The sequence below is a fragment of the Thunnus thynnus genome, chromosome 5, assembly GCF_963924715.1.
Source record: "Thunnus thynnus chromosome 5, fThuThy2.1, whole genome shotgun sequence".
Lineage (NCBI taxonomy): Eukaryota > Metazoa > Chordata > Actinopteri > Scombriformes > Scombridae > Thunnus > Thunnus thynnus.
In genome coordinates this window covers 10,636,813-10,649,826 of record NC_089521.1, presented here as the reverse complement: position 1 = coordinate 10,649,826, position 13,014 = coordinate 10,636,813, and the positions used below count along the sequence as shown (strand labels likewise).

The 13,014-nt window shown below is 42.1% G+C and overlaps 1 protein-coding gene across 36 annotated transcripts in view; it reads left to right on the top strand.

Annotated features, from left to right (window-relative positions):
* Positions 1-13,014, top strand: part of mical3a (microtubule associated monooxygenase, calponin and LIM domain containing 3a) — a 92,840-nt gene that overhangs the window by 46,715 nt on the left and 33,111 nt on the right. For 21 of the 36 annotated variants that reach the window (XM_067589137.1, XM_067589147.1, XM_067589152.1 and 18 more), the window contains 17 exons: positions 1,282-1,489; positions 1,645-1,761; positions 1,889-1,990; positions 2,701-2,856; positions 3,237-3,337; positions 4,837-5,094; positions 5,234-5,349; positions 5,767-5,893; positions 6,104-6,197; positions 6,354-6,383; positions 6,947-7,094; positions 8,398-8,594; positions 8,686-8,804; positions 8,893-8,958; positions 9,113-9,289; positions 10,806-10,907; positions 11,254-11,337. In XM_067589137.1, the coding sequence (XP_067445238.1) occupies positions 1,282-1,489; positions 1,645-1,761; positions 1,889-1,990; positions 2,701-2,856; positions 3,237-3,337; positions 4,837-5,094; positions 5,234-5,349; positions 5,767-5,893; positions 6,104-6,197; positions 6,354-6,383; positions 6,947-7,094; positions 8,398-8,594; positions 8,686-8,804; positions 8,893-8,958; positions 9,113-9,289; positions 10,806-10,907; positions 11,254-11,337 (2,202 nt within the window). The remainder of the gene's footprint in view (positions 1-1,281; positions 1,490-1,644; positions 1,762-1,888; positions 1,991-2,700; positions 2,857-3,236; positions 3,338-4,836; positions 5,095-5,233; positions 5,350-5,766; positions 5,894-6,103; positions 6,198-6,353; positions 6,384-6,946; positions 7,095-8,397; positions 8,595-8,685; positions 8,805-8,892; positions 8,959-9,112; positions 9,290-10,805; positions 10,908-11,253; positions 11,338-13,014) is intronic. The other 15 variants (XM_067589167.1, XM_067589166.1, XM_067589172.1 and 12 more) reach the window with 7 other exon arrangements.

Here is a 13,014-nt window from a genome sequence, read left to right as displayed (position 1 = left end):
CCTTCTCTGTGTTGTAATGTGTTCATAGCTGACACAAAAATAAGAAAATTTGACTCAAAAGTGCCTGTAAATTGTGATACTTTTTTGTTCATTAGTTCACTGAGTTGTTTATTATGTATTTGCAAAACAACTGCATTATAATCAGAAAAGGCAATGGGAATATGTGATGAATTTTGGCTGCTTTCAGAAAGGTTCTTTGAAATAAATATGAAATGTGTTCCAGAGGATCATTTGTGGTGTCTTATATGAAAGGAGACCACTGAGGCACTCACTTCTGTTGAGGAGAAAGTTCTCTCACTTCAGTCTTTGTAATTTGATTTGTCACCTCTGGTTTGCAGTGTGTACATAGCTGACCCAAAATAAGCGATGAGGCTGATTAAACTGTATTATTGATGAAAAGTTGAATGGATTATAAGCTAAAGCTAAATCTTTCGTTTGGTTTAGTTTATCTTAGCTAATTTTAGCGTAGCTTATGTTATGTTATGTCATGTCAACCTTCATTGTTATGATAATATCATTTCTTATCTTAGCTTAGCTTATGTTAGCTTGTCAACTTTGCTTAGCTTAGCTTTGCTCATCTTAGCTTATCAGCTATTGCTTTTTGTAAATTTTTTGTCTCTTCATGTGTTATATCTTATTATTTGCCTGCGTTTAAAGTGGCTCTAATTGATATTTTTATAGCAACAATGTATCAAATGATAATGTGTAATGTCAAAGGCAGTCGTAGTGATGAATTTATAGAGAATCATCACCCAGCTCCGCAGCTCCTCTCGGCTTCATTATTCTCATAGTGTCGTTTTCAGCTGCAGCAGGCAGCTGTTTTGAGAGAAAAAGCTCTAAAAACCCACTGTACACTACCTGCTGAGCACAAAAATGGCAAACAGACACAATTAATGACTAACTGGTGAACATAGTGGAGCATTTAGCTGCTAAAGAGCCAGAAATTTCCCTCAGGAGTCGATAGAGACCAAAGACAGAACTAAAAGAGAGTGAACATTGGACTTTGATTCATCAGGTAACTGCAAACAAGACTCCAAATGAATTATGTTGTGGGTTCACAACTGCTGGATGTGTAAATTAGAAACTGTTTGCTAACAAGTTTGCCATATCAATTTAAAAGGTTATGACATGACAGTTTTGTTTTCACAACTTTCTTTCCACTGCCCGCAAGTGGCCAGAAAATCAAGTTAATGCAGGTTTAAGTTTATCCTTGCTTTCCGTGTGTATGGTTGATATTGTTTTTATAGCTGGTCTACAGAGTGTGTGTCTCTTTGTCTCTAGTGTCTGATCATCGGTGCAGGGCCATGCGGCTTACGTACAGCCATCGAACTTGCTTTCCTGGGGGCCAAAGTGGTGCTGTTGGAGAAGAGAGATGCCTTCTCCAGGAACAATGTGTTGCACCTCTGGCCCTTCACCATCCAGGACCTCAGGGGCCTCGGGGCCAAGAAGTTCTATGGAAAGTTCTGCGCCGGTGCTATCGATCATATCAGTGAGTGGACATGACAAATTTACACTACTAGAATATGTGACTTATATGCCTGTAAAATGAGATTTGTTCTTTTGTATGCATTTAGTAGAAGCATTGTGGGGTTTTGTAGTTCTTTTATTATTTGACTTTCTTTTCCTGCTGTCTTTGTATTGTAGGTATTCGTCAGCTTCAGCTAATGCTGCTCAAAGTTGCCCTCCTCCTGGGCATTGAAATCCATGTCAACGTAGAGTTTAAGGGTCTTATCGAGCCTCCTGAAGATCAAGAAACTGAAAGTAAGCGAGTCAAACCGCTGCCAGACAAGCCCAAGAAAAATGAATGGAAAGAGAACTATCTGTCAAACGCCCCGAGCTGGCTCTTTTGATGCATTTCTGTCTGATTACACATTCTGCGTTTCCTTAGGGATAGGCTGGAGGGCGGAGGTCCACCCCAAGACACACCCTGTTAGCGAGCTGGAGTTTGATGTCATCATTGGAGCTGATGGAAGGAGAAATACGCTACCAGGCAAGTCTCTGTGCACAGAGCGGGAGAAATGCATTAGCAATGCCGTTTTTCCTTGACTAAACAGGGAAAGCATAAACACAACTATTTGTTTGTTTTTTTCACGTGGACATGGAAGCCAGTCAGAATTATTATGATCTCACTCGTGTACAGCTGTGGTCAGAGTGCCTGACCTCACTCCGTTCCTTATGTATGAATGAGCATTTGTGCACATCTGTCTGTGTGTGTGTTTGTTTGTGTCTGGCTGTTACGTTCAAAGAGTATTTCTGAGGGCTCTCCCAGCAGAGCAGAATAGGAATTGTTGAATTGGCTGTCTGTTTCCTCTATATGTGTGTGTTAGGGCCTCACACACAGCAACACTGGCAAAGGGAACTCCTGTGGAGCAGAGTACCATGACCCCTCTCTGTACCACTGACTGCTACAGTAATGAAGGGAAGCAACAGGCTCCTTGTGGAATAACCATATACTCACAGAGCTTGAAAAACTGAAAAAGTTGTTTATGTTTTCATGATACAGAACATGTGGTTGCGTTTATCATGATATGTACATTATGTATTAGGAATTTTCAATATTTATAAAAGCAAACATGTGATTTGAGGGTTTTGCTCTCTGTTTCGGAAACGTTTAGAATTTATGGTGTCGCAGGTCGTCATCTGTGAACCGCGATTCCTGACCTTGAGCTCACGTGCCGTCTGCTTCTTCATCCTCTTTAGGGTTTCGGCGTAAGGAGTTCAGGGGCAAGCTTGCAATCGCCATCACGGCTAACTTCATCAACAGGAACACGACGGCGGAGGCAAAGGTGGAGGAGATCAGCGGGGTGGCCTTCATCTTCAACCAGAAGTTCTTTCAGGACCTCAGAGAAGCAACAGGTCTGACGCACATCACCGCATCGCTTTAGGGTTTTTATGTTCTTTTTCTTGAGGTAACCGATTAATACAAACACCTCAGAGTACAGCATAAAACACAAAAAAAGTGTTAAAACATTCTGGAAGATCTCCAGTCGCTATCCCTTTGATCACAGTTATGAATTTTTCAGCTCATCCAATTAAAATGCTTAACATTAGGTTCGATGCCAAGCTTGCCACAGTTTATTGCTGACGTGACAGTGTCCCCAGGGCTTTGGTTATGTGCTCTGAGTCGTGTAATTGCCGGTCTGGTCCTCTAATGACGACATAACAGTCAGCTATGGCAGTAAGGAAAAGCATTGTGTTTGGTATGTAACAATACGTCTCTATATTGGCCTTTTTAGGTATTGACCTGGAAAACATTGTCTACTATAAGGATGACACGCACTACTTTGTGATGACTGCCAAAAAACAGAGCCTGCTGGAAAAGGGAGTCATTCTGCATGTGAGTGATCAAAGCCTATATCACAGTATGGTGTGTGTGTGTGTGTGTGTGTGTGTGTGTGTTTGAGAGAGAACTGTTGAATCACATTCAGTCTCTCTGTAGTAGACATAAAAGCTATATGCACGCACAGACATCAGAAGTCTTTCTGTCTCTCATTTTGTTGTCTCTCTGTTTCATTCTTTCAGTCTTTTATTCACTCTTTGTTCTTGCCCAGTATCGGCCTAATGGTCTAACCAAGCCAACAGTGTTCTGGAACAAACTGCCAACTCAAGCACACTTACTGAGTGTTTGTGTCCTCACTATACACGGTAGTTTCCTCTCCCTGGCTACTTTCCACAGGAAAGCGGAAAGACCCTTTTGCATGTCTGTCTTCATGTGCAAACATTACTGAAGGTGTGCTATAGTCACGTAAGGCCTTTCTGGGTGGTAAACTGCTTTTAAGAGTGTCTTAAATGGACATTTTTGCAAATGTAGTCACAATAATCACTCCTCTTCAGACATTTTTAGCTGTCTGACTCATACATAAATTCTTCTACATGTTGTTATGGATGTAAGCTATGCATGTGTTTGCAAGTCTGTGTGTGTTTCCATGCTGAGCTGATGACATAATGAGGTTTTGTTATACACTGGTCTGAAGCTTTAGGGGATTTGGAGTCACTAGGCACATGTTAATGAAAAGGCACAGTTTACTCAAAGCACAACTGGTATGACTTCTGGAAGTTCCCTTTTAATAAAAAGTCCTAGAGAGATCCTTTTATAGCAATCTAAATGACTCTGCCCTGCCCCTTGGAAAAGGATAGAGGAAGGGTGGAAGGGTTGGCAGGAGGGCTACGAGTCCTCACAGTTCAAGGCAAATCAGAGAACAACCCCTATTCATATCTTCCGCTATCCTGCCCTGCCCTTCCCCTCACCCGCCACCAGCCTGGCATTCGACAACCCAGGGAGCTTAAAGATGGAAGAATGTGCCTCTCACCCGCCCTCTATGAAAACATGTCACTTTCAAAGCATGCAGTGATTTAATGCTACATGTTGGAGAGACTTGTGAACAGCACAGTTCATTCCATTATAAGTGCGTGGGCCACTTTGTAGCACAATGAACTATTAAAGGGGGGGTTGTCAACTTCAAGCTCAGTACTTCAGAAGTTGATTTTAACAATGGTTGATAACATTAAGTTATGCTATGTTATATACTTAGTCATTATCTCCAAATGTCATGTATCTCTTTGTCACAATAGATGTCTTACTGACAATTTATTCTATGAATTGTGGCTAAAAAGTAAGATTTAAGTATAGGTTTCTCGACTTTTTCCTTTTATCTGTCACATGCAGCTAAGGCACAGTAAACTTCTGCATATCTACATCCACAGCTTTCTGTGATAACACATTTCCAATGCTTAGTAACATATGCATTCATATGCGTTAGTTTTGTTTGAAGGCTGTTTTTTCTATTTTTTACTGTTCTGCAACCTCTAACCTCATCTCTCTGATCTGTCCTGTAGGACTATGCGGACACGGAGATGCTGCTGTCGAGGGCTAATGTGGACCAGGTGGCCCTGTTGTCATACGCTCGTGAGGCTGCCGATTTCTCCACCAACCACCAGTTGCCCACACTGGACTTCGCCATCAACCACTACGGCCAGCCCGACGTAGCCATGTTCGACTTCACCTGCATGTACGCCTCAGAGAACGCCGCCATGGTGCGCCAGCGCAATGGCCACAAGCTGCTGGTGGCGCTGGTGGGAGACAGCCTGTTGGAGGTGACTATTAATGTTTTATAAAGCTCAAGTTCTGGGTTGTTCTTAAAATCTTGCATCACAGTTCTGTTCCTTTTTTATGTCCTCGGGGCTTCTGTGTCCATATTTGGTTGTTGAATGTGTTGTTCACTGTTGTTTCCAGCCCTTCTGGCCCATGGGCACCGGCATCGCCCGAGGTTTCCTGGCAGCAATGGACTCTGGCTGGATGGTGAAGAGCTGGGCTCAGGGAAAAACCCCTCTTGAGGTGCTGGCTGAAAGGTGAGGGTGTGGAAATACTGATGCATAAACACCAAACTCACTCTACACCGTTCTTGTTCTCGCATTCAAGCACTCATGCACACACAGCTGCACGTACAGACACACACATTCCCTCTTTTCCAACACACCCTTTTATCTCTAAGTGCTGTACTAGGTATTCTGCCTGTATGTGATTTCAAGCATCAGTCCCACCTCTGCTAGTACTAATGGGATAAGAGGCTCTCAAAACAACTGAATGGAATGTGACTCCTCTGAACTGCAGTAACTCTCTGTGCTCTTTGATAACAATGTTTATATGGTTTCTTCATCCATCATCATTGTTATTCAATTATCTTTTTCTCAATCTAATAAGAGGTCTCTGCCTATACAGTTAATGGGAATGTGTTATGTTTTAAAACTTTTTTCCTCTTTGCTTAGGGAGAGCATATATCGTCTACTGCCCCAAACAACACCGGAAAACGTCAGTAAGAACTTCAGTCACTACAGTGTGGATCCCACCACACGTTACCCCAACATTAGTCTCAACTTCCTCAAACCCAGCCAGGTGAGTCTGAGAGACAACCAATCACAACAACCCTCCTTTTCTCTCTCTCTGTTTTTTCATTGTAGAGAATTATTAGTTCAAAGTCAAGAACAACTACTCAATTAAATTAGAATGTGCATGTATTTCTGTCACTGTGTGTACATAAGAACTCATTTTGTAATGATATTTGTTTCGTTTTTTAAATATGTAGTAATAATGTGGATGTTGCAGGTGCGGCACCTTGTTGACACAGGGGAGTCGAGGGAAATGCGCATTGAAATCGAGAATGTGATCAACTCGTCGACACCCAAGTTGGCCAGGAATGGTTTGTATCTCCGATGTGCTTCTTATTATGACAAAAGAGGACTCGTAACTGTTGTAGTGTTGCAAAAAGACATTCCTTAATGTAGTGATTGATCGGTGTAGGATTTTGCTGCAATCACTGATGCTGAAATGTAATAATGAACTATTTTCACTCTAGACAATTACCTGCTTGACAAGCAGTCGCAAGGTAACACAAAAAGTCCAAATGCATGGTGTTGCTTTTCAGGGATTCCTAATAGTTTTAACAATTTAATGGTTACCTGCTTTGTACTCATAAATGGATAATAGTGGAATGATGGAACTTTTTAGATGGACTGATTGCAGCCTATGAAGTATATTTTGCCTGTACTAACTTGGTCATTGATACTCTCATTCAAGCTCCCTGGTTACAGTATATTCAACATAAAATGTCACTCATAGCTGTTTTAAAGGTTTCCTGTGAGTTCTGCATCCTCTCCTAACCTCTCATTTGCATCCCTTTTCTCCTTTTACATCAGTAAAATCTTCACAGTTCATAATACCTCGTTGGCTGGTTAAAACTGGTACTAACATGGATGATGAGGCCATGGATGACAACACTTTATGACTCTGTGCTAAGCCTTGCCTGACCAAGGCCATTAGATTGCCCAACAAGAGATATGTAGTGCTGCCCAGAAACAGTTTTATATTTCTCTTCATGTTTAATCCAGATTCTCTCCAACCTGCTGCTTTAACATCGAGCCCTTTAATTTTCTCTTTCTGCCACGCCAGAATCCATAGCTCGATCCAGTAAACTGCTCAACTGGTGCCAGAGACAAACCGAAGGATACAGGAACGTTAACGTAAGAGACCTCACCATGTCTTGGAAGAGCGGACTGGCCCTGTGCGCCCTCATTCACCGATACAGACCGGATCTCATGTGAGTATCTGAAATGAACACATGCAGAACACACACATAAGGAGCTGATTAGTACAGATGGTAAATTTGTTTACCAATGTGTGGAAACTCTGCGAAGCCTATCTCATCGTGGTCAGAGCGAAAGGGTTAAAACTGCTGTGGTACCTGGAATGACTAGCCCGCTGTGTTTATGTGAGGTTGTTGGTTACAAATGATATTTATTGTCTGGTTGGGACCTTGGTTTGGGCTGTATATCATTGTAAATTAGATGACAGCTACCAGTCACAATGGCCTCTCTGGTCTCCCCTTACCCTCAAACACACATTATAAACAACACAGTCTCCATCTGCATTGCCTAATGTAGTTTGTTACTCTCTTGAGGCAACATAGCGATTAACATTATAAGCTATTAGCATCTCAGGCCTGCCTGACCTTTACCAAGTAGTGCTGCGGTTGTGCTCCGCTGCCTTTGATAGGCTAGATGATGGGAGGAGGGGGAGGGATACTCATGAGTGGAGATACCTTGGGAAAACTGTGTTCACGTGTACACATGTATAAGACGGATGGTTAAAGAGGCTTGAATGGAAGGTCCGCGCTGTGTCTGATGCAATGTTCCAGCGCTAATGCTTTTAAATGGACTGTTGAGCTGTATTGATGAGCCATGTTAATGGTGTTTTCAGCTAACAGCATAATGACATTTGCAGCAATGCTTTCCATAACATGTAAAGTAGCCTGCTATGTTTAGGGTAATGAAGCCTCTATGCCAGTTCCATTATGTTCAAAGCTTTTGAATAGGTGTGGTTGGAAAATATAGATTTGTTCCCTCTCTAATTTTCTTAAATTTTGCTGATTCATCAAAAAAAAAATGTTGCTGATGGTCAGTACTTTCTTCATTGATTTTGGTGTGCAAAATATTTGAGAATGCCATTATCAGGACTGTAATAAAGGTTTTTGATATGCGTCATATAATATTGTTACTAGTAACCATGTCCTTAAATAAACCTTCATGTTTGGGATATAAAATGGAATTTACATCACAATATTCATACACAGTCAATCTGATATCATACATTCATGAGGTTCAGTGTCTAATATTAGTGTAATTTTCCCTCAGATTCCATTTTTAACTGTTAAAACAATTGAATCAAAAATCTGCATCAGTGTCACATTTATAGGAACAGCAGTAGGCAGGAATGCTCATTATTTTCTGATCAGCTCTTTTTCTATACATCCCATGCCTTTGACATTTCATTCACTGCTCCTATCCTATCTTCTCTCATTCTCACTTTGTCCCCTTTTTTTTCCTTCTTCTTCCTGCCCTCAGCGACTTTGACTCTCTGGACGAGCGAGACCAGGAGAAGAACAACCAGTTGAGTTTTGACGTGGCGGAGAGGGAATTTGGCATCTCGCCCTGCATGACTGGCAAAGAGATGTCTTCTGTGGTTGAGCCAGACAAACTCTCTATGGTCATGTACCTCAGCCAGTTCTATGAGATGTTTAAGGACACAGTGCCACCTGGAGGTGAGAGACTGCCTTCAGTCCTGAAAGGGTTTAAGGTGCTTTTTCATTCTCATACTCATACTCATATTTCTCTTTGTGGATTTCTTTTCAGATAACCACAATTTGAGTCCTGAGGAGAAGGCGGCACTGATATCCAGCACCAAATCTCCCATCTCCTTCCTCAGCAAGCTTGGTCAGAGCATAGCAATCTCAAGGAAACGCAACCCCAAGGTAAGATCCTCACTGAATCACCATTTACAGCACTTCACTATTCCATTGTTTGCAGTGGGAGAGACAATAACTCATGACATTTCATCAGCAGGACAAAAAAGAGAAGGATGTGGATGGTTTGGGGAAGAGAAGGAAAACCAGCCAGTCTGAAGATGTGAGTAGTTCTGACAGCAAAGTGTCTCAGATGTTTAGCTTGTGATTATTGTTTAAGCAGCATATCCACGCAGAATGGACTAATTAATCCCACTAGACCGACAGCAACAGGCAAACCTTTTTTTGTTTGTTTTGTTTTTCTACTCTTCCTGCAGGAGGAGGTATCCAAGACTGGTCGTGACGACAGGCCGTCTGTCCCACCTGTCTTGTCAGAGAGAAAGATGGATTCGGCCGCCGCGGGGAACAACAACAAAGTCAAGGTCATGGCCACCCAGCTGCTCGCCAAGTTTGAGGAGAACGCCCCAGCGCAGCACACAGGACTCAAAAGACAGGTATGGAGGAAATTGCATGGTTCAAAGCTACAGGGAAGAGAAGACTTTGTGGACGTCGTAGGAGTTTAGACTGTCTCTGCGCTCTTGTTTTTGGTTTCATTGTTCTTACAATGAATATTTTGATGAACATGTAGATTTCATTCTTTGTGACAGGGCCTCTAGTCTCATGATGGAGGAGCTGTAGGCCACTGTATTAATGAGCTGAGGTCCAGAATGCTAATATTGGTCAGGCTGGGTATTGTTCCTGGTTCATGTAGGCGACCTCACACTGCTGACTGGGCTCAGAGGGCTCGGGTGAATTGGTTTGCAGAGCTTTGGTTTGTTAGCCACAGAGCAGTGGGAGGGAGGTGTGGGATACAAGAACACTAGACAGTATTGTTGATGGAGAGAAAGACAAATCTCAACTGTGGCTGTTTCAGACTACGTGTTGTTACTGTGTGTCTTGGAATAGCTGCTTCTGATGTGAACTTTCATTCTATAAAAGCTCGTGTTTGGGTGTTGCTTTGGCCATCGAATCTAAGCCCGTATTTATCAAGCGTCTCAGAATCATCAAGAATGCGATTAAAAACATTCGTACCTCAGAGTGGGACTGAGAGGAATTTGGGAAGTCTCCTACACTGACTTTCACAGGGACTACTCCCAGGAGAGTGTGTGACATCGCTGTTTTATGACACTATAACCTGTTGTAATTAAGATGAGTTATTCTTCATCACAGATGCAAGTGACATCTAGCCAGGAGGATTTTTCATCCAAGTTGGTTTTACGACTTAAGCCAAATAGTTGGTTCTGACAAAATCATCACTATTTCACAACAGCACTCTCCCTGTTGCAAAAAAATGTAGCGTTGTGAAGACACAGGTTTCTGCAGGGACAGAGTGTGTTGTAATCGGTACCAGCACAAGGTCAGTCTCAAAAAAGTCATCTCTGCTTCCACGATGATAAATATGGGCTTTGGTCTATAAAAATGGATGAAATATTGTGTTGATACAGTAGATGAGGCTGAATGGTGAGTAAGGAGAATATTTTGAGGATTTATAAAAGATCTATTAAGGCTTCAGTAGTACAACAAGGCCCATTACATGCTATGTCACAGTTGTTTATTGAAATAATCTAACACTAGTTATGCTCCTATTTATTCACTGGCATTATGTTTTCACCAGGCTTGGGGGAGACATACTTTATGCACACAAATGTGTTTTTCTTCTGTTTCCCTCTATAATTGAGGTACATACTGCATGACATGTGCTCTGGAGTATTTCTAAAAACTATTTCTCAGCATGATCTTCTTATGATTCTTTGTCATTTCCTTATTAGTTTTGGACACATATTTTCCAACCACTGTGACTCCATCCAGCCATGATTCACTTCCTTTTCTCTGTTTCTCTCTCTCTTTCTCTCTCTCTCTCTCTCCTGGTCTTCACCTCCCATCATGGACCATTTCATGATGCCTTGCATGGTTATTCGCTCTAATTACTGGCCACACTCGCTGTCCGCTCATCTTTATCTGACCACAAAGGGGGAGTCTCTGCCCAATCTGGATCGCCTTTTGCCCCCTAGCCCGCCCCAAATCCTTCTGAATGAGCCAGTGCGCCTGGCACCTGTCCCAGCATGGAGAAAGGTAAAGAGTGGACCCGCCCCACCCCTTTACTGACTAACCACTAGACTGTGCATCTAACCAGACGTCCCTGTGGTGTGTCATAGTGGGCGAAGCTGCTTTGTGTTGACCTAGCACTTATCTGAGCCACCTTATCTGTAGACAGATCTCTTGTGTAAGATTTTGGAGGAACTAACTTAATAGCTCTGTTTTGTTAACCACACAACAAATATCCAATCACCTATGTGAGTGTTTTAACTTCTCAGTAAGATGGCTATGGGTCTTTGTGTGTGTGTGTGTGTGTGTGTGTGAGACATATAAGATTGCAACACCGTCATCTCTCCCCCTTGCTTCTCCTGTCCTGGTTCAGAGACGCACACAGCAGCAGGAGCAGCTGAGCATTCGCTACAGAGAAAAGCTCAAGTGTCAGACGCTACCCTGCAGGGGGGAGCAGGTATGGTTAGCTGGCCTGGTAGTCCTCCACTCCTCCAACCCTCTCACATCCCATGAAGTCCAGGTTCACCCTATAGGATTCAGATGAAAATGGATTGGCGCTCCAATCCAGAAGCAAGGGGAAGGGAAGGTAGCCTCGCCAAGCCAGACAATAGCGAATGAGCTCATTTTAAGATGCTGGGAAACATCCACCGAGAGCCGATTAAGCCCCATGTAGATCAATCAGTGAAATATGGAGAGTGTTTAGATGGCTTCATGACTCCAAAATTTAGACAACAGCTGTTTAAATTAGGTGTGTCAAATTAAAGATGATTCTGCAACTGCACAGTATTTCTCGCCTCAGCTGTATGGAGGAATGGATTTTGTTGGATAGTCGAGGAGAAATTTTGCAATGTTTCCAAACCCCCACAGAGAAATGGTAGAAAAATATTCTTTCCAAACTGCTCATACCTGCTTAAAAATAACACATAACACAAATAAGACTTGGACTGGCAGCTACTCAGGTCTGCAAGAACTGTTTTTCCATGTTGAAATTTGGTGGACATCTGTCTCAAACAAGCCTTGTCTTCAGGAAAAACAGTAAAATATGAGACCAGATAAGGGCGTTGCATTCATTGACAGAACATATGAGGAGTTAAAAGTGTTTCACAAGAAGAAACAGAAAAAATAATGAATGATATTCTTCTATCATGTCTACCTTTCCCCTCTTGTTGATTTCTTTTGCTACCTCTCTGTGACCTGAGAGCTCCAATTCAAGGTCCCCTGGTATTCGTGTTAGCCACCATCCCTACTCATAGCTGCACAGACATGAGAGTTAAAATCCACTGCTAGTGTACATTCACTCCTCCAGCCTCTGTAGAAGACCACCTATTGTCAGCTGGTCAACCACTCTCATGTGAATAACCGACTCAGCACAGTTAACTGCCCGCAACAGTTTTCTGCTGCTTATGCATAGAAATTTGTCTTTTTTTTGTCTTGTGACTAGACTAAGCATTCACATCACAGACATTGATTTAAAGCTTCATGCTCGCCTATTAAAAAGGATTTCATTCACCCGGTGTTCTTAAGTGTCCTCTCACTGTAAGTCTAGCTGCTGAGTAAATTAGTTGAAACTCAAATGTAAAGACTGGAAATAATCTTGATAATCCAAAGTACTTGAAGTGTTAGGGAAGTAGAGTGGCTGTTATTTTACAGTTATTAGTGAACTCCTTTTTATTTGCCCTCTTCTCATGAATCAGCCTTTGTTTTATTATGATACTCTCTTCCCATTTTTTCTATAATATTCTATAATAAGTTTCTGTACACTCAGCTTTAAACCTCATGTCAAGGTTAATTATAACATCATTGAGCTATTTCCCCTTTTGGAAATGTCTCTCTTCAGCCATTGGACTGTATTTACAGTATGAAGCGGTTTATTTTTCCATGTGCGCTTTGTGGGTGGTCTTTTTCTTGGAGCATGTACGTGAGTGTGCACCAGTGTGTCAGGCATTGCTAATGGTGCTTGTAGTGTAAGTGAACCTAACATAAGTGCAGAGAGGCACCTCACTAATTCTATTAATCAACTCTATTATTAAGTGTGTGTCGAGTGTATACACATATGTCTCAGTTTTACAGTCTTTTGAAGGCACTGCAGTTCAGTCTGCCACTACGAATGACAATGAGAGGAAGTGTGAATCAT